At 41.2% G+C, this 21325-nt stretch overlaps 2 protein-coding genes across 2 annotated transcripts in view; both read right to left on the minus strand.

Moving 5' to 3' along the window:
• Positions 1-10903, minus strand: part of LOC133014240 (eukaryotic translation initiation factor 3 subunit H) — a 61675-nt gene extending 50772 nt beyond the window's left edge. The window contains exons 1-2 of the mRNA XM_061081430.1: positions 10768-10903; positions 278-434 (exon numbers count right to left, since the gene is read on the minus strand). Coding sequence (XP_060937413.1) covers positions 278-434; positions 10768-10869 — 259 coding nt within the window. The 5' untranslated portion in view covers positions 10870-10903. The remainder of the gene's footprint in view (positions 1-277; positions 435-10767) is intronic.
• A 2525-nt stretch (positions 10904-13428) lies between these two features.
• On the minus strand, positions 13429-20933 carry LOC133013540 (double-strand-break repair protein rad21 homolog A-like). Its single transcript, XM_061080511.1, has 14 exons — positions 20816-20933; positions 19408-19594; positions 18928-19057; positions 18617-18716; positions 18318-18424; positions 17986-18183; positions 17733-17858; positions 17362-17487; positions 16296-16519; positions 15658-15811; positions 15416-15561; positions 14892-15065; positions 14657-14740; positions 13429-14395 (listed from the first exon to the last, which is right to left on the minus strand). Exons 2-14 carry the CDS (start codon positions 19549-19551, stop codon positions 14204-14206), a joined length of 1905 nt encoding a protein of 634 aa, XP_060936494.1. The 5' UTR covers positions 19552-19594; positions 20816-20933; the 3' UTR covers positions 13429-14203.
• Positions 20934-21325: the final 392 nt, after the last annotated feature.

Raw genomic sequence — 21325 nt, forward strand, 5'->3', positions numbered from 1 at the left:
AACCACATAAGAGGAGAGAGAGTTGTAAGAAGAGCCACTGACTTCTATGAGCAGAATGCTGGGCACTAATTACAGTAAAATAGATTTGTGGATATCCATCACTTTTCCCCACAATTGTCAAGGACTGCCAAATAAAACAATGCCAACAGACAAAAGGTTTCCACAACAAAAACACATTTTTCACACATTTATTATATTAAGTATTTTCAGTGCAATTTGGAATATACATTTTTGAGTTTGGGAGAGATAAAAGAAAGTATAGAGTGCTCTCATTTACCTTCGTCGAAGTCTGCATCATCCTCAGTGTGCTGGGGGAAGGGGAAGCAGTTTGTGATCTCCAGCCGGTCTTCGACGACCAGGCCCAGCAGGACGCCCTGAACCACCTCGCTCCCTTGGCCCTCTTCCTGGTAGTGCTTAATAATCTTTAGCACAACCTGTGAAAACAAACATTTGAGTAAAATCACTGAAGTATTGAACTACTGCAAAAGAACAGCGCTGTAGAGGGAAGACGTCTTCATCCTTCGAATAACCATTTCTTTTTCAGAACCTGAACTGATTTAGTAATTTTCCCCATTGTGCATTTTGTGGTTTACAGAATTTACTTGTCAACATTTGATTTATGCTGTTCAATTTGATTGGATTTCTGCTCCAAATGTCTATTTGTGCTCATTTGTTTTTTTAGGGTTAGTTTGGTTGATGTTTCTTTACAAGATGCTTTGCTTTCTTCTTTCCCTCCGGAAGCAGAGCTGTGGTTTTCCTTTGTTTGTATATATGCAGGCTAGGGCTATCAAAATTAACGTGTTAACGCTGGATGATTCATTTGTGGAATTAACGCGTCATTTTTTTTAAAACACATTAACACATGTGCAGAATGACCTGCTCCATGTGCCCATATCCGCCCCCACTCACTCACTCAGAGCGACACACGCAGTGAGATCAGAGCTCGTTCACGTTAAGCAGACCGTCAGTGGCTTTGAAGAGGAACCGTGAAATACAGAGTTTCTCTGGTTAAAGCTGCTCAGTGATCAGCGCTGCTGCGTCATGATCAGAGAGGAAGTTGAACTTGTTCTTTTTAAGTGTGAACTGGCTCAACACTGTTTCTACAGGTGGGCTCAGATTCTGATTTCACATTTCATTGTGTAAAGGTTTGGTTGTTTGTTTAATTAAAAAAAAGAAAAAGGTTTTATTCAACAATCCAATATTTGCTTTAAAAATAAGAGCTCAGATGCTCAAATTGTCTAAATAACATCATCCTATGTTTGCTCAGAGGCATAGTAAAGAGACAGCCAAATGTAATTATGTTGTGGTATGTTTTAGTTTGATTTTTCAATCTTAATAACTATAATAAGGAGTTGTCCTCAATAAAAATATTTTTTCAAATCTTCCTTTTTTCATTTATCTTTCCGTTCCCACAACAATATATAGAGACAATGGGAATTTTTCAGGCATTTACAAATGGTGATTAATCAGCTACCCTGTGATTAATCTGATTAAAATTGTAATCGTTTGACAGCCCTAATGCAGATAGACAAAGATATTCAAACATTTACAAATCAATTTGCACTGACATACCAAAAACAAGCAAACACTGAAAAATAATAAGAAAACTAACATATCACCGAAACAGGAAATACACATCAGACCCTTTGCTTTGTGGCTTGGAATTTAGGTCAGGTCCCTTTCATTTTTCTGGATTATCATTGAGATTTCTTTACTGGGGTCAAAGCGTAGAAAATTCCACTGAATGATTAGTAGTTAGAAAGGTCCACAACTAAGTCTTATAGCTGAAAATGCACATCAGAGCATAGTCCAAGCAAAGGGGGCAAAGAAACTGGCTGCAGAGTTCCAACAGTATTGTGTCATGGCACACATCTAAGGAATATTACAATTAACATTTGGCAGCAATGAATGTTCTTAAGAGCATTGCGATCTGCATAATTACAGGCTGTTAGTATTGAAACTGGGAGCCATGGGTTTTAGTGACCTGACCCTGACTTGGCTTGATTTATACTTATCAAAATCATACTTCAATGGTTAATGGAAATTGGCCCTTTCAGAGTCATGAATTGTGGATGTGGGGTGCCACAGGGTAGCATACATGGCCCGTTATTTTTTCCTATGTGTATAAATACCCTAAAAGCCACTGCGTCAGTCCATCTTTTTTATATTGTGTTGATAAGTGTTTTAATGGGAGCATATAAAAGGTAAAACCGTTTGAGAACATTTTTAGTGTTCTTATAAAATGTTAGTGCATGACTATCAGATCTTAGATAATAAAAAACTGAAGCCATTTTTTTGTTCAAAAAAAAATTTGCAAGGTCATCGGATTTTATAGTCCAAGGTAGAGGCATCCATTTAACTGTGAAAGACAATGTATATTACCTTGGCTGCACTTAAGACAGGTCCTTGTCAAGTGAAATGATGGCTTTAAAAGACCTTACTAAGATAAATCAAAGCATCAAGTCTCTAGTCAGAAAACATACTTTTCTGAAACCCACAATCCTAAGCGTTAGCAGGCAATCTAGTTGAAAGTATTTTTTATCACACTGCCATCTCCTGACACCTGAGATTATCACAATACTTCAAAACAAAATCGCAAAGGTTTCAAATAAATCGGTATGGGTTGATTTAAAAGTTCCATCCATGAGCACATCTTGAACCTTCACGTTCGAATCATCAAATAAATTCATTCATCCAACATATTTAGAGAATACAATAAAGTAGGAGATAATGGTTTCAATTCTTTGACTTCAACTGAGCACTTTATTATGCCTTTTTCTTGTAGAGACAACCGCCACACCAAATTACAAAAACCCTATCAATTATGAAATATTTCTTAAAATGCCAAACATATAAAGAGCTTGATGTCACTATCTAGTTCAGGTTTACCTCCCTGCAGCTACAGAACAGTGACATACAGATCGTGCTCTGTTGTGGTGATCATGTTATAGATGAATTAGATTTGCAGATGTCACAGAAATACTGCTGCGCTGTTGTATTGGAAACAAGTAGATTTTCCCAAGAAATGACTGCTTGATTTTTGTCTATGTGAAGCCTTTATAGGTGATAAATCTTGCCAGGTTCAGCCCACCCTCAGCAGGGTCCCTGCCTCCCTCCACTCTGGAACCCTATTATAGAACTCCCACTACACTTTATTTATTTTTTAAAAAACATAATTTACACTAACATTTGTGCCATTTGCCAGTTTCAATTATAAGAAACCTTTTATTAAAAAAACATTTTTGGAAAAACCTTAGAAGAACGACACCATTAATTCATCTGCAAGTGAGAGGCACATGTCTCTCTTTGTCTACTCTTTTCAGTGAGTGGCAGAGAGATGGAACCACAATTCCTTACACAGACTGAGGTATTTCAATTTGTGATAGACAAATGCTCCTTTCGGACATTCACAGTAACCCTGAGCTTTTCTGAACACTAGAATAGACCCAGAGGAGATGCATGTCTGAGCGCAAATCAGCAGAACATTAAAAGGGTTGGCATGCCAGGATTTTTTTTTTCAGCAAGCTAGGCCAACTAAAATCCAAATTCCATAAGGAATGTACTGCCCCTTGAGCAATACTAATTTTTTGTTTAGATTTGTACTGTGTTTTTATTTAAACAAATACGGCAGCAGAATATACACACTATATATCATGTAAAGATTTAAAAGAGAATTTGATACTATTCTCCATCAGTTATACTTCTATACTCCACCTTCCGATGACAAAGATTGAATGACGTTTTAATTAACACATCCACAAGCGTTTAACCCTAAAGACACCATCAAAGAAAAATTTATGGTATAACAGTTAAAATTGATTGTACAAGTGTACCTAATAAAGTGGACACATTATGCCTTTACACAAAAAGGTGATGATTCAAATTTCAGTTTGAATGCACATGTTAGTTGGCCTGAAAATCGACCACATCACTAGAATATAAGGGCACAATAAATCCTCACCCAGTATTCTACACCCTTTACTGGTCACCAAGCTCTTATATAAGACTACAGTATTGGCCATTATCTGTTATTTTAGGAGGAAACTTTGGGAAAGTTACTCAGCCAAACACTGGTTAAGTTTGAGGTAAATTGAATGGTAAGCACCACCTGTCGGCTCTGACAATGGTCCATCACTGATCCTGAGTGCACACAAGCCAGTTAGTATTCAACACAGCTTGGCCATTTACACAGGAGGAGGAGGAGGTGAAACCATGAAATGTTAAGAGAAATGCTCCCCTCACATGGTGGGAGGGTATATTTGGACTTGTCCTCTAATATCCCACATTGTCGTGCCTCAGCTGGACAAAGTGTCCATGCATCACCGTACTCATTTAATTTTTAATGCCAGATAAAAATGGGCCAAAAGGACAAGCATCCAAATGATTGAAGACCTGGTTTAAACTGTAACGCTGCGTCACCAAGGACGGCACCTAAGGGCTATGGCTTATTTACACACACACATCGAGTAGTACGTAGACATAGACAGACACACACACACACACACACACACACACACACAAACAAACACCGACCCACATGAAACGCACTGAAAAATGAGAGCAGCCAAAGCAAAGGGTGCAGAAAAAGGCAACGCATCTAAATGAACAGGAACAGGACAAGAAGCTGAAAGCATAGTGTGGAGGGGAAGAGCATAAATCATGCTGATAACAGTGTGAGCAGGTCACAGCCAGAGGCATTAATAATACACACATACACACACATACATGCAGGATCAGGGTGGCAGTCCTAGAGCCATATTCACAACAAAACACCCGTCACCACCATGAGGGAGCCCTTACTGGTCTCACAAGCCCACGCACACACTCACGTCTTAGGAGATAATTTATTTCAATAGAGTGCTACACCTGTCATGCAACAAGTAAAAGAGCTAGGGGCAGGAGAAGAGAGACGATATGGGGTGGAGTGGGGAGAAAAACAAATCTCATTCTCTGCCTGCCAGCCTTGGCTTCTCTGACTGAGAGGGGAGGAAGGTCTGGACGATAGGTCGGGGGAGGTTGATAGAGAGAGGGGGGGGACGTGTAAGAGTGAGAAGACGGTGGACAAGGTGGTGAGAAAGGAACACGGAGGCAAGGCAAGAGTAAAAATATGTGAGCGCGAAACCAGAAGGATAAAGGTAATGATGACAAAAGATAGCACAAGGGGGAACCAGGCGAGGGCAAGGAGAGCGATGGATGAACAAATGACGGCCAAGGAGACCGGGGGGGAAGAGGGCCACAGTGGAAGACCTCCGGATCGGCAGCGCAATCGCTTTACAAAGCCCCCTGCCCCCCCCCTTTGATATTTCGCTCCTTTTTCTCCTGCAAATGGCTTTTCTGGTCTCCTATCAGTGAGTACAGATAGCAACAGTTACACAATGCTCTCAGCTATCTGACTCTCGGCAATCTGTTCATCACACACTTAAGTAGCATCCATGTGGAAAAGGAGGAGGTGAGTGATGGACAATTGGCCAAAAACAACCCTGGGAAGGTCCGATAAATAAAACCAAATTCAAGCGAGGCTTTAAGAAAACTCCTGAATCTAGAGAAACGCTTTAAAGGGAGTAACGGAAGAGGTGTTAAAGAAAGGGAGGGGAGGGAGGAACGAGGTGTCCGTGGATTTGTCGTGCTGGCTTCCTGATGTTGAGAAGATGACAGCAGGTTTTGTAAGCAAAGCCTGGAAATCTCCAGGATTGTGCAAACACACACGCACAACCACACACAGGCTTACACTGTCCAGTACTGTATTTTGATGAGTTCTCTCTCACACGCACAACTGACATTAATTTCCTTGAGACTTAACCATAAATACTACTTGCCTAACCCCAACCTTTACAATATATATATATAAAACACGTTAAATTGGACTAACTTACCTAACGGGCTTGGTATTTATCCCAATAAAGTGCCCATAATAAGATTGTGTTAACATATAAGGGACCCTGTGACATGAGTAATACTTTGACCACAGACCCCCACCCACACGACTGTATTGATCTAGCTACCCAGCTAGCCCAGAGAGCTCACCTCATATGGAGAGGCCCAAGATTGATGTGTGGACAGCGCATTATAAATCAACAAGGTTAAAATTGAATTGTGCAAAATCAATTGCGGTCCAAATCCCGCGTTGCCTGCCTTTAATTCTCATCATAAATCTTCGCTCACACTAAAGTGCTCACATTCCTGCCACAACAGGGCTTCAGCTATGAGAAAATACCGCAAGAGAGACAATCCTGTAATTACTTATTTTTGCGCCACTGGTGTTTAGATGACTCGACGCTCGGTGCGGGCTGTTTTTGTATGAAACAGAGAGAACGCTTCTGTGTGGCGGCACATGTTATCTGTCGGGTCGCACCATGGATGAAGACCATAAGATTCCCACTTTATCTGCCCTCTTGCGCCTGTCGGCCTTATTAGATCTTTCTCAAATATGTTTGACATGGTGCGTGAGGAAGTCCAAGACTGAGAAATGAGAGTCGGGGCCCCGGACTACAACCATTGGATCAGAACCGCCTTCAAATCCAGGAGGGATTCACAGTTAACAATGCAGCATATACAGGATTAGTTTTTTTCATTTGTGATCAAACAGAGACCAGCCTCACTGTTTACTGCTCAGGCTCCTATAGCATCAGAGCTGTACAAGGCTGCGGTTTCACATCAAAACCATTCGACTGAGGAAACATGGGGGGACTTTTATTGTGGAGCCACCACAGCATGCAAAAACCTGGGAAATTATGATTTTTATGTTTACAAAGCAGTAACCGAACAAGATTGATCTGCCACAGCCAGGTAACCAGCTTTAGTGTTAACTGCTGTTGTGTGGAATCATGTGTCGCATGAAATCAGATTGTGGCTAAAGATATTTTTTACTCACTTAAGGACAAGTTTGTGTAATTGCACTATAAACAAACACTTGTTTCTCTTCTGCTCAGGCAATAGTAGTATTTAACCACACGATACATTTTTCAGATTCTGTATTTTAAGTCATAGAAGAACCATAGTAATGAGTAACTGTAGTGGACAGATGGAGCATATGTTTCTACACTGGGTAGTAAGTTATCTCTGGTCTGTGTGTGTCTGTTACAGATACACTCTGACATATTACGTAGTGTGAGGACCTTCCTGACGAGCCCGGGCTTAAGAACCAGAGACAAGTGAAAAATCCTCAGGGGGAAGAAGGGACTATTCTGCCACGGTGTTTTACTCATTCATGTATTCACTGAAAAAACAAAGAACATGTCTGCCACTGGTGGGAAATGTAACAAGTGATTTTGACATATTTCCAGCCTTTTTTCTGCCCCTGAGCTTTAATGTCAACATGTGCTGCACAACGCACCCTGACTTCTCCCTGATTCACAGCATGTGACAAAGACCCGGCTCTGACGTTCATCAGACGTCAGAGTGAATCGAGCCGTCTTCAAAAGTACAGGTACGATCTCAGTGGGTGTTTAATGGAGCCCTAGGGTGTAGAGCACTACGCTCCCGTGGCAATGTCAACCACTGAAACCTCCTTCAAAAGCAAGGAAACCATCCAATTTTACTACACAGCAGTGGTGATGCCCACTGTAGGCAACCCCCCGGCTACAGCTCTGACAGACGGGTCATGACGCAACACAGCAGCAACTGCTGCATATCAATGCATTCAGGTGAAGCGTGTTTCATAACCCAACCTCAGAGAGACACTTCTCATTCAATGCGACGACTCCAAATAAGGTTGTACACTACACAGCTCTGAACTGGTAATTCAACCACTGCGATTAAGTGTTCGGTTGATCAGACTGAGAAAATGTATTAAGAAAATCTCATTAGGAGGTCTAAATAATACACACTAAGGTGAAATATTTAGATTTGAAATTAGGGCTCTAGACTCTAGGGCAGCTTTAATGAGAAAGATAAAAAGGAAGGCGGCAGCTGGCAAGTTTAAGTCCTGCTACTGTGTTCAGGCACATCAGGCAAATGAGCGGCTTTGTGTCCAGTGCTGTTAAGGGCAGGGGGGGGAGAAATAAAGTGCATGGCAGTGAAGCAAGTTTGTCCTCTGCTGTTTATACAGGGGTACTACAGAAGAGTACCTGTTAAGGTTGTGTGAAGATCAGTTTCCACATGTGATAAAATAGGCTTGTGACAGGCAGTAGTGCCACCAAGTCAAAAGGCATGGAATTAAAACTGTTATCGCAACATCATTTTCATCAATAGCAATATAACAATAGTTAAATTAATGTTGATATTGCGTATGCATCGTGTAAGCCCAGTGAGGAGGTACAACGCTTTGTTGATCAAACTCCGATTTGTCAAACGTTTTGCTGTAAATCGAGTGTTTGTCATTCTATGCTCATGAAGAAAGAATAAATAATGGGATATTTATTGATATTATTATTGATCTACTAATATGCTATTACTTTGATAGAACTTTTACCCACCTTGTCCAGCTAGGTTTGTCACGAGAACCAATACATCGGTTCCAAATCAATACCAAAGTTCTAAAAACATCATGGTGCTCTTTTTTTACAGTAACGGAGGTACCCAACAATACTGACTTGCACCCGAGTATATAGGAGTGTGTTAGTAGATGGGGTGTGCAGCTTCTGCCACTGTTCTGTTTTATAATGTTAACAGCCCTATCTTTTTATTTATTAGTTGAAGGTTACATAGCCACTGTGTTTTGTGTGTTGAAATATTTGAATAAAAGGGGTGCGTGTTGAAGTAAGTGGGATTTATTGTTTTGGTTTTTGTTGTGGTATCTAATTGGGAACTGGATGTAGAGTTGTCTTTGGTATCGAGACATCTCTACATCCAGCCCTTACCCACTCCCAGTATGTTTAATTGGCTTAGGAACATAAATAAAAACAGTATAGTGGAGAAGAAATTGGTTTGAATTGTAATCTGGCTGTTGGTATATACATTCTCCTTCTAAGAGTAAAACCTGACTGAGGAAGTTTTTTCTTATATTTAAAAGTCAAATCTAAATTAAATTAAAGGCCAAACAAAAATAGCAGAGCCCAAGAACTCATTGATAAGCTGCTCTGTGCTGTGAGAGCAATACCAAGTGGGGAAAATGTACATCAGCAATTTGTTTATTATTTTATATCTACCCTTAAAAAAACACCTTTGCATTCATACCATTAACACGTTAATAAAAATACTTTTCATACAGGGACGGTATATCCGACCAGTCTAAGCTCTTTGACCATTCTATCCAATCATTGACCCAAAATTGTTATATCCACCTAGGAAATATTGCCAACCTGACGACCACTGTGTAGATGATACTTCTTTTCACAAATAGAGCTCTGCATGTTCCAGCCGCTGCTTACATCACTGACCTGCTCCTTCACTACAGGACTTAGGGGATCAAGGTGATCTTGGTGTTTATAGATTTACATTCAGAACATTCTATTGATGCTAGGGTTGCAAAGGGGCGGACAGTTTCCGGTAAATTTTCGGATACTTTCCATGGGAAATTAAGCGCGGGAATTTAAAAAAAAAAAAATCTACACAAATTAAACGCTGAGCAATAAAAACATCATTCAAAACTCTATTTTAAAGATGTATGGAATGCAGCACACGTTGAATTTCAACCCTCCACTGATCATTCTTCCATCACATGCACAGATAACTCCCAGCATCCTTCACTCTACAGCAGGGCTGTTGAGTCCTGCTGTAGTGTGCAGGACTAGTCAGGTAAGTTTCAATGATATTACTGGGGAAAACATTAGCATGCTGATTGAGGATTGTTCATCTGTTCATCTAGCCTATTTCCATTCATTTATACATCAATTGTAAAATATTTTTACAGGCGATTCCAATTGTTTGGCAAACTATTTATATCTCTGAAATTGCATTAGGGTTTTTTTACAAACTTTTTTCTCATCTTATTCTACAGAACAATGCCACTTGCACTATCTCATGTGCGGAGACATTTCACCCCAAACAATGTAGAAGGAAAGGCTGTGAACATTTGTAAAATACTGTGCAAAGATCTATGTTAAGAATGACACAACGATGCATGAACGTATAGTCAAGTGCCCAAAGTTTCCTCAGGGCTCAAATCAGCCTATTAAAAAACAAAATGTTTATATTTATGTCTGTTTATGACAAGGTAAATATAGTTAGTATAAATTACCAACAACATTTCCAGTTTATTCCCGTTTTGATAACATATTTTTTATTGTGCATTTCTACTCTCCATGTCCTTTCACCCATCAGAAGCACTTTGTGAATTTGGTCAGAGAAACGTGCTTCATTATATATATAAATGTAGGAGTTATTCAAAAGGCTTCACTCAGAGTGATGCTTGTCAAGAGACAGAATCTGTAGCCTGTATTTAAGAAAACACCAACTTAGCTTTAGAATTAGTTTCCGCTGTTTTGAAATGGAAAACTTAAAATACTGACAACGACTAACAAATTGTCCCTGTAACCACTGAGGCTCCATTGTCATGATGCTGTGTCAGGTCCTGCATTTAGGACTACACGCCGCCATAGCTTAAAAAGCAGCTAACTTGAGTTAGCTTGTTGTTAGCCTCTCAGGTAGTTTAGAGGGTTTACACCACGAATATTAGCTCTTTTCACAGAGCACTTAAGAAACATGTAACGTAAAGTAGGTTAAGCCACTGGTTAATGTACATTACATCCCATGGCGTCATCTGTCCGCCATGATGATGCTCACATATTAGCTCCCACCCACAGATGCTAACAGATGGAGGCCGGGTTCTCCCTCACAGCCGCTACTAAACTTCCACACACGGCTCCAGGCCGCCGCGGTGACACTTACCAGTCCCTCGATCTGGATCTGTTTGACCGGAGAGTCCAGAGTTCCGCTGGTGGTGGCCACTGCGGCGGTGGGAACCGGGGTTGTTTCTTTGCGAGCAGCCATTTCTTAGCACGCGTTAGAAGGAAGGACCGTTTGCAGTGGCGGACACTTCCGGTATCTATGCGTCCCCCCTTTTCCTGGTCGTGCTGAAACAAGTTAACGGGACACACATGCTGCATTTTGAGTAGAGACCCCGGATGTTTTTATGTCATGGTTGAATTTATTACATTTTATCAGTCTAACATGATTTATTTGTTTCAATAATAGTTGGATCCTAATGAGACAAATGAAGAGTGAACTGTATATGGCAGAGAGAGAAGAGGCTGCACCTCCATGTTGTAATGTTGCAAAGGTACCCGCAATGAAACTGAAGATGAACATTAGTGATGTGACGTCACGTGTCGAGGCTTCGAAGTGTGTGTCGAGTGAGGAAGATTTTTGTGAAGCCCGTATCGAGGCTTGTGTTGATGACGTATGTGGTGACGCGTGCCGGCCGTACCACGTGACCCCACCATTGTATCACAAAGACAGAAACCATTATTAATAAATTCATAATTTATGTATTAGCCTCACAAACATAATTCATTAATTTATTCAATTCAAAGCTTCACACACCAAAGCCATGGTGTCATTATTATCACTCTGCCTGTTTTACATGTATTGTCCACTTGTTGGCGCAGTAGAGCACCATGAAACTATGGCCCATGAGTGAACCAATTGGATGGAAAGCGTCAATGCTAGCTTCATCTCGCCATCACTAGTGCAAATTATTTGATTTACCCAGCATCAAATAATCAATTCATTACATCAAATAATTTCAGTGCAGTTTTCACAGACGTGCTATTTATTATTTTGCCGACGTTCATCCCCACGAGAATCTTTTGCGTATTTGTACGGCTCAGCTCCTGAGCAATAAAACTGTATATTCTACTTTAATTTGAAAGGCTTCATCTAAACAAAGTTTTGATTCTAATCCAAAGAGCCATTTTTCCAAGGACGTAATTGAAGATGAAACCGTTTACCTGAAGATGGATTTTTTGAATAATCACAGACTTGGGCTCCTCTTGGGATTCTTCTTTTTCAGCCCAATTTTAGCTTCATCTTCTCTATTCCCTCGACAGCTACTTGTTGAACTACTCGTCTAGATCGATGAAGCCGTTGCAATTAATAAGCATTTCTTATCAAGGTCTTAAAATTGCTCACTTTATATTTTTCGGTAATTTAATATGTAAAGGTAGATTTCAGCCAATTTCTTCTTTTTTACCGTATAAAATAATAAAGAATTCTAAAGTCAGAAACAAAAGAAGACAGAAACTAGGGCTACGTTGTAGCACTGACGGCCCGAGCACACGCATTTTGAAGCCTGTTGCGGTTATTGGAGAGAGCGATCAATGACCAAGCGCACGTCTCCACATCTTATGTTTTGCTCACTGCGGCAAGAATAAACGCGTCTATCAAAGTTTACAACATGTCACTACCCTGTAGCCAGCAGGTGGCGCTGTAATGATGAGTCAATATCGACACATGAATCTGAGAAGGGCGGGACTGCGAATGTGTGAATGAGGTTTGAGGCTGAAAGAACAATGCACAGAGGAGTTCTAATAAATCTGTCTTTTTTGGCGAGAAAGACAAATGTCCCTATCAATTTTTGTACGTGTCAGCCAATCTTAGTGCCGGGGCTTCACTTTAGGGGGCGCTAGTCAGTTATTTTGTCACACCCATTCCTTAAAACCGTAGAAATATCTTCCGGGGGGTGCTGTTGTTAAACAAATGTATTTTGAGGGAGACTGAAGCATGAACACTGAAGTTACAGCAATTTCGTGTTTAACGGCGAATTGATGAACTTTGATTCCATGCAACTATTATAGCGTATTAGCGTTTGACGAAAAGTCCCAGTAATCTTATGCCATGATCAATCTCTTGAGACACTTTTGACACAGTTTGACATGGTGCAGTCAGTGATGTGGAGGAATACTTCCAAGTTTAAGATGTTCCAAAAACAAGACATTTCCTGTTGCCAACAGGGGGCACTGTGATTTTAATTAATCATTTCTGTGTAGATGTCTTCAGGCCGGGATTCTTGTCTTACATGTCTAGTTTGGAGTCGATTGCACCATGTATGTCTGAGATACAGAACATTGTGTTTTGATGGTGTGTAATTAAACTAATTTGAGGTAGTTTATATCTCCAACTGGTTGTGATGACACTCCTGTCCATATGAAGTTGATCTGATGAAAACCCTGGGACAAGTAACTCAAAGAAAAAATTTACAAAACGGCCGAAATGGTCACTAAATCCAAAACCTAGGGCTTCCTGTTGCGTTTTTCCCATTGCACCTCTAGACTTTTTTGTTTAGTTATTAAACGCCTGGTGTACGATTTTTGTGAAGATCAGTGACAACTAACCGAGTGGCTTCTCCTTAGATGGCGCTGTTGTAATTTTGCCACGCCCATTTCAAATTACTCAAGGATACAATCACTTTTTAGAGTTTTGATTTTCCTGCAAACTTTGGTAAGAATTTAAGGCCACCTAGGCCCTGTAGAAGCACAAAAGGGAAATACAATAGGGACTCTAACCATAGTTGCTCAGGACCTTAAAATAAAAATATCCAGTCTTACCAAGTACTTAAAACAGTTTATTTGAAATCTTTACAGATGTATCACAACTAGAAGTTACCATAAGACTAAAAAGGTGGGATACCGAACTTAACTGTAACAAGTACATTACCTAGTTACATGATGCAAAAAGGTGAATAAGCATAAAGAGGTACAAAAAAAAAAAATCCAAAGAACTGAATTGATAAAACTGCCTGAATTATACATCTGAGACACATTATTTAATGCCAGGTAAGATTAACTGATTTCTTTTGACATTTTAACCTTTTTGTTTATCATGAAAGAACAAGTGCAACAAGGAGGAGGTGGAAGAGGCTACACTTTGGAGCAATAAAACAGTACCTTTCCAGAACATGTGGAGTCAATGAGGGACTTCATGTGAAAATACAGGGCTCTTTATCTAAAATCTCAACGATATCCGGTGACGGGGGCAATAGTACAAAACTGAATGGAATGAGCAGACAATGGAGATTTAACTTACAAAAAATAATGAAACGAAGCTTGCAAATTGGTGACTAAAAAAATGTTGCTTTATAAATATAATTGTTAAACATTCTTCCTCACTTTGTTTTACCCGAATGAATACTGCATGATTCCATCTGTAGTAGAGTAAAATCTTATTTAATTTGTTTAAGTTTCCAACCCGTTCCCCGCTACTCCCGCCCCTTTCCCAGAAACAAATGGGGCTGACAGGAAAACAAAATAAAAAGGGCCAAAAACTTGAGTAATTAAAAAAGTATATCTGTTGCAAGCAGAGTGTTTTTTTTCTGTTCTTCCAATGTCTAAATAAGGTGGAATCTTGGTCCAGCGGTGGCGATGATGTCGCTGTAGGGCTCTGTCTGGGTGACCTCGATGGCTTGCTGCTTCTTAAGGACAAGGAAACTGTAAAACTTGGCCGCTGCCTGCTTCTTGTTGTTGTTCCGGCACAATTCGAGCAGGCTGACTGAGTCTGCTCCAGTCTTGGCCATGACACGCTGTGGAGAAAGAGGAACAAGATATCAGTCCGTGTCCTTTGGTTTGAGCTGTGATGACTAATCTAACGAACTGGTGATGCTCATCTTTAACTTTACTTTCATCAAGAGAGGGAAAATAACAGTTCTCTAGGAAGTAGAGCTACACAATTCCTTTTATATATTCTAAAAATGGCAAACTAGAAACAACCTAGCAACTAATCTTTTAACAACTATTTGTCTTCTTTGAATCTGTTATCATACTTTGAACAGTCAGTTTTATACCTGGAGACCGTGCAGCATCTGTTGGGTTCTCTTGTTCCATCTCTTCTCCTCCTGATCCTGGTCTCCTGTCTGACCATCCTCATCCTGAGGAACACAGACTCAGTCATCAGCATCAATTGGCTCATACAGTTTCTTTCTTATTATTGCAATTTCTGCAGTAGCACTTTGGGCAGCTTTTGAACAAAATGACAATCACTTTCACATGACTACTACCATAAACAATGTCTCCTCTCACCTCTTCTTCATCGCTATCATCCTTCTTGTCTTTGCTTTTCTCGCTAATAAGCTCGAGCTCAGGGACCAGCTGGGTGAGGCTGAGGGTCTCCTCTGGGGGCAGATCCACCTGAGGCATCTCTAACCTCTGGGACAAGACTGAGCGGTCAACCTGTTGCTGCTCCAACGTAGGCATCTGAAAGAGAGGGAGCAGGGTGAAGGTCAGGAAGAAGCCTAGACAAAGACTGAAGTGATTAAGTTTGGTTTTCCTCCAATTCGGCTGTTGAGCAACAAACCTTTACTGCCTTTGTAAATTGAGAATAAATAAATCCTGATGTCGTATAACCCCACATTCAATAATATAATAGTAATGAAACCCCACTTAAAAATCATTATCTATGAAGACTTAGACCAGATAAAAATTGGGAACCTACTTTGTTAATTTTATGGCTCTGAATTTAAATTGAACATCATTCAGAACCTTTAACAGCTCCTTTGAATGTTAATCGTGAAATACACAGGAAAACCCGGTGGACTTTTACTCACTGCGAGGGGGCTTTCTTTGTCAAGGGTCTTGCGCTTGACACCACGGGGGGTGGAGGGAGGAGGCATGGCTGTCTCATCCAGGGTCGTTCTGCTGCCCTCCATCGCAGAGGCTGCCAGCATGCTGGGCTCCTCCATGATAGTCTGGTCTGTGAGAGAGAGGTTGATACGTATGAAGGTGTCTCACTTAAAAACATCTGCAATCAGTCTCTCGATCTCCACTCATCTTCTCCAGCAATACTTACCAATAACATCTCTGTGCTGACTCATGATCTCCTCCCTAGGCACCTCGGGGTTCTCCAGCTCCTTGAGGAACTCATCCAGGCTGTCTGCTTCTCCGCCCTTCCTCCTCTTCCTCATCTCGTCTGGCACCAGAGGCGTCAGGCAGCGTGTGAACATCTGTCATCAGAGATTTAACCATTAAAACGTGGAGCAAAACAGTGGTACGATAACAGTGTAGGGACTGTTCAGGAAGACCGATGCAAGACAAAGGGAAAGTCTGCTAAATTATACATCAACACATTATCCATTCCGGAGGGGTAACATGGTTGTGAAGTGATATGGATAAGAGAGAGAGAAAAAAACAATCACTTCCTCCTCTTTCTGTTCCTTCACTGTTCTCACTTTAAAATCTCACAACCTGAACAGAATGCCAATGAAAGATATAATATTGTAAACACTCTCTCCCCTTCCTTTAAACAGCCTTCAGTCTGATCCACACAGAGAGGAAGACCTCAGGTGTAGTTTGCTTTTTTCTCATATCGTCTTTGTGATTTCAGGCAGACAGCTGGCCGTTTTGGTATCTTCTCCAACAGGAGTAGACCCAGAGTACTTTCCATAAATACATGCATATTTATACTTAATACAAGCTTTTGTTATTTACCTTGAGCAACCTTGCATTCCACAGGGGTTGAGCAGGCAGAGAGAAGAGCTTCTCGACTCCTCCGGTCTCTTTCCACATCATGAGCTTCTTCGTGGGAGGGGCGAGGTCCAGGGTGGTGACAATGTCTGAGTAGTCGGACAGCTGGGCCCTGATGGTCTTACTGTCCAGCTCCTTCACACTGTCCACAATCAGCTTCCTCTTACGCTTTGCCTTAGTCTCTTTCACTGCAAGCGAGAAATAAAAAGTACCTCATGACAGGCTTCAACCTTTAAAATATGGGTCAACAGCATTTTTACAATGATTGGAATCATCATTTTTTCCCCTTAAGTTCAGATGGCGAGCATCATCCAAGCCACAGCACAATCCTGTTGGTTACAGGTCCCAAGCAATAGCCCACCAACACTGAATGCTAGTGTGTACACAAAGGATTTCATATGACTGAGCTGCTCCAGGGAGCGAGCAAAGCTGCGTGTTAAAAGGTGAGGCAGCAGAAGTGTAATAGATATAATCCTCTTTGCTGAAGTCGCAAAAACACCTCATTTTTAAAAAAAGGTTCATTTGTTGATTCAAAACACTGAGCAAGAGCGAGCTGGAGAAGACTGAGCTTAGCTAAAGTAACCATCAGATCTGAATAATATGTAAACAACTGTGGAATAAAAATTCAATTCTATTCAAATAAAATCCTTTTCCTTGTTAATGTCACTGCTGTTCTCATTGTTAAAAGGAATAACACATTGGGATAACATTTGAGAATTCAACCACAGTATATGATGACTTTGGAGGATGGACAATGTGGTGCTAGTGATGAATCCATCTCTCTGTGTAAGGGCCGGTTTTTTCAATACAGGGAATCCTAGTCTTAAGCATTCATTACGAACATTGAAATGTTCCTAGGTATTATTTCTTAAAAGCTTTCATGGGCCATTGTGTGTCAAATAAAATTTGGTTGTTGCTACACATCTAAAAAAATTACATCCTACAGAAAAGAATATACACCGAATTTAATGCTAAAAAATATGAGAATAAATGTATTTATAAACAGCCTCTTAAGATGAGGGAGTCTTACCAGTGATGTCGATGGGCTCCAGGGCAAAGGCCTCCTCCTCATTATGAACCAGAGTCGTCTGTTCCGTCTGATCAGCCACGGCTGGCAGTGGCTCGGCTGGGCCGGAGTCTGGGCTGTCTGGACCCGCTACACACACAAAGTTGCATTTCCTCTTAAACAAGCAGGTCTTGACAAAAAGTGCACACAACTTATAATAGTACGTGACCATGTAGGTTTTTCCCAAGGTGACCTCTATAACATTTTTACATGAAAATGTATTTTAGCGATAAACAGTGACAAGATAATAAAGGAGAAATATGTAAAACCACAAAACCATCGTAGTTTCCTGGTTAATTTCCCTTGCAACATGTCAAATGACTTTGTTTTCTTACGAGACTGGAGGTTGTCAAAGTCATCCTCGTCATCTCCGTGATCTGGAGGCATCAGGACACTTTCTGTGATAGCCGGAGGATCATCAAAAATACCGCCTCCATCTTCAGAACTCAGCAGCTTATCAACTGGGAAACAACAGAGAGGATTAACATGACAATCATCGTTTTGTAACTTTATTAATAACATCTCATACTTCTTATAGAACAGTCCAATAGAGTAAAAGATATTATTAAAATAAGTCAAACTGCTCACCCAACATTCCCCCATCAGTGTTGCCCAGGGAGCCGTCCCCAAAGTCATCATACTCCATGTGGTTGGACTTGTCAGGGAGATTAGCTGGGCCAGGCTCAGTCTCCAGCAGAAGGTTGGAGGCTGTGGGTCCGTGCATGATGTCCTCCTCAAATGTGCTGGCCTCTCGCATCATTTCTCGGTCGTCCATACCGAAGTCAGCTGAAGAGTACAACAGGTTGTTATTGTAAAACATCTATAGGATGATTTATTATCTGAGAGAACTGAATATCATATCTACTCATTTGTGTGTAGTGTGATGGTATTGAAGTATGTATCAGTAACCAGTGTCCTACCGAAGTCATTGTCTTGCAGGAGACTGAGGTTTCCAACATCTTCTCTCATGGTGATCTCTTCTACTCTGCTCTGGTTCAGGGTGAACTGCTGTGCCACATCTATGTCACTGTTTGAAACAACAGAAGAAGAGAGAAAAGACATTGTGGATGAGAAACACTGGGTGAGTGAATAACCTAAACCACACAGGTACTAGTGACAGAAGAAAAATCGGTCACCATACAAACTCATCCTTCATTTCAAGTGTTGGGCTTAACTATTTAACAAACTAAGAAATCTGAATATAATGTTTTGAACTTACTCCAGATCTGGGAGTGGCTGGTCAAAGTCATGGAACTCCTCAGGTAAGGTGATAGCATTGTAAGCTGCCTCTCTGTTTTCCTCAGGAAGATCCACCACACCTGAAATCAAAGCAAAGTCATAACTTTATAACACACAACCGATGATTATCACAAACGTGATTGTCTGCCTCAAACAATAACACCAAATATGTTCACTGCAACAGCAGAAAACGTGTTCGGGAAAACAAATTTCTAATTCAAGAAAAGAAAATCATTGTCTTTCTAATGAAGAAAGGTCCAAGACCATAATTATCTTGACATTTCATCTTACCTGGCCTGAAAGCCATTTTAATCTTGATGAAGGCTTCATTACAGTCAGCGAGCAGGTACTTGGCCTTCCTGTGGTAGATTCTCACGACCCCAAGGAGCAGATGGCCTGACGTACGCAGCGCCATCTTTACCTAATGAAAAAAGCCACAGGAAAAGAGAATAAATACCTAAAGAACAGACCATTGTTAAAAGAGTGTAAAAAACCACACTGAACTGTTACCAGTGCATGAAGTACAGCAATCAGTGACACTGGAAATAAACCAGTCTATGTGGACATAAGTACAACTGATTGTTTCGGCATGAAGTAAAGACAAACTCTGTTGTAATATTTCATAGGACACACACATCCACTGCTTTGACTTAATGGAAGTTATTAAGAAAGATGAGACAGGCAACAGTAAGAAGTCAGGATCAGAGAGAGACTGAAGTGCACAAGGTGATCACATGACCTGCAGCAGAATCTGCAGCTTTGTCTTGTTACCTTGGGGCAGATGATGCTCTCCACACTGCTCTCTAGGTTGCATTCAAACACATGGGCCTTGGTCAGCTTCTTGTCCCAATGGGCCGCTAGCCAGATCTTGGCCAGCGGCCCCCGCTTGCTGAGGACAAAGTGGGCGTAGAACATTGCCCCGGTTGGCCTGGCTCACTCACACTGCGGTAAGGTTTACCTGGAAAACACAATTTGTTCATGTATGAGAGCAGGCCACTCTGAAAAGCTCAGGACAGAGAGACAAAAAAATACAAAACACAAACTAACAGCTCTGAGATAATGCTGATTTCAGCTAACTTCAGAAGCATGCAGCTCTCTGGGAGTGCATTGCACAGTGTGGTGGATATAAATTACACTAGTGTACAGAATAAATGCTTTGCAAGGTTAACATGATTTTTTTTTTAAATATTCGTTGTAAATTACACCAAACATCAGCCTTTAAGGCCACACAAGACGGAACAAACTGGCTTTGTAAAGATATGGATCTATTTAATATATTATATCGTGTCATAGACGAAATAGTTTGTATTGTTGAAATCTTCGGTTTTAAACAACTATTGCCTTTGAGAACTTTAGGGTTTGTTCTCTCTCTCTCTTAGAAGAATCCTGTTAATACTAATTCATAATGTCGCAATGGTTATGCTGGCGGCTTCAGGGCTAGCATACAGCTAACTATAACAGTCACATCGATGCGGTTCCCTCCAAGCGGTTCTCTTGCTCTTGTTATACACCGATCACGTAAATTGGATCGTTCCTCATTGTAAAATACCAAAACAGAGCAGTATACGTGAAATAATTAGAATCCACTGCATTCAAAACAAGCGCCGACTTCATTCAAGTTCCGCCTGTCTCCCAGTCAGGGACGCAAAACACTGGTAATGCACAGGTCTCCGCTCGGCAACAGACGCGATCCCGTACAGTACACAGATGACTCTTAACCAGCACAAATACGTAAATCAGACATGTACAGGTAAGACGCGGGAGGTTACACGATCACCTCAGAGTACAGTCTGAGCGCCAAAAGGGGGATCGACACCAGTAAATAGTCGGCGCCATCAACTGGGTCAACTACATTAGCCGCCAGCTAACTACAAAAGGAGCAATGGAATCGCGAACTACGCGTGAAATGAACCAGTTTCCGTCCCGGCCGATAAATTAGAGCTTTTCTAATAACAACAGAGGAGACTGCGGTTCTTTCTCGGCAACACAGAAAGTGCAGCACGCTGGGTATAGAAGCTCGCACTTTTTCCCTCTACCAGCACAACAGTGTGGCTAGCTGGCGGCTACAGGCTCCGTGTCCAGGGAAGGCCGCGGCGGATAAACACCGACCCCCGGGTAGATTCTCCCCCCGGCCCGGCACCGGGAAGCGGGCGGAGGTTCCCGCTGCAGACTCACTCACCCACAGGTCGCCTTTCTCTGTGAAACTCCAACTACGATGTAATTTCTCCCAGCGAATTCTCCCCTTGTTGTACTCATTAAAAGAGCCAAGATGGCGCCACTCGCCTTCCTCCCGCTCACCGCTGTCCTTTTAAAATCGGCAGGATGTTTACAGTCAAAAATGGCGGAGGAGGAGTCTGCTGACAGACAGCCCCACAGATATGGACAGCCCGCTGTGCGCGCCAGGCACAGATAGGGGGCGCTGTGGCACAGTGCGTACGTGACAGACAACAGGAAGGATGGTGACCATGGAACTAAAATAAATCAATATATTATTATTAGTAGTACTATTATTATTAGTATTATTATAAGTAGTAGTAGAAGTAGTAGTAGTAGTATTGTAGTATAGATCAAAATATGCTCCAATTGACTTTAAAATAATTAATTCTGAGACCTTAATTACAAAGGGACAGGCTTATTCTCACCAACAAATGACTACATTATATTACTTTCAATATCATTACAATAATTA

Source organism: Limanda limanda, chromosome 11 (assembly GCF_963576545.1).
Source record: "Limanda limanda chromosome 11, fLimLim1.1, whole genome shotgun sequence".
NCBI lineage: Eukaryota > Metazoa > Chordata > Actinopteri > Pleuronectiformes > Pleuronectidae > Limanda > Limanda limanda.

Coding starts and splice junctions, on each gene's coding strand:
- LOC133013540 (XM_061080511.1), bottom strand. CDS start 19,551: ATGTTCTACGCCCACTTTGTCCTCAGCAAGCGGGGGCCGCTGGCCAAG. Junction 18,717..18,927: donor TAAAATGGCTTTCAGGCCAG/GTAAGATGAAAT, acceptor CTTTGATTTCAG/GTGTGGTGGATCTTCCTGAG. Junction 17,859..17,985: donor CACTGATGGGGGAATGTTGG/GTGAGCAGTTTG, acceptor GTTGTTTCCCAG/TTGATAAGCTGCTGAGTTCT.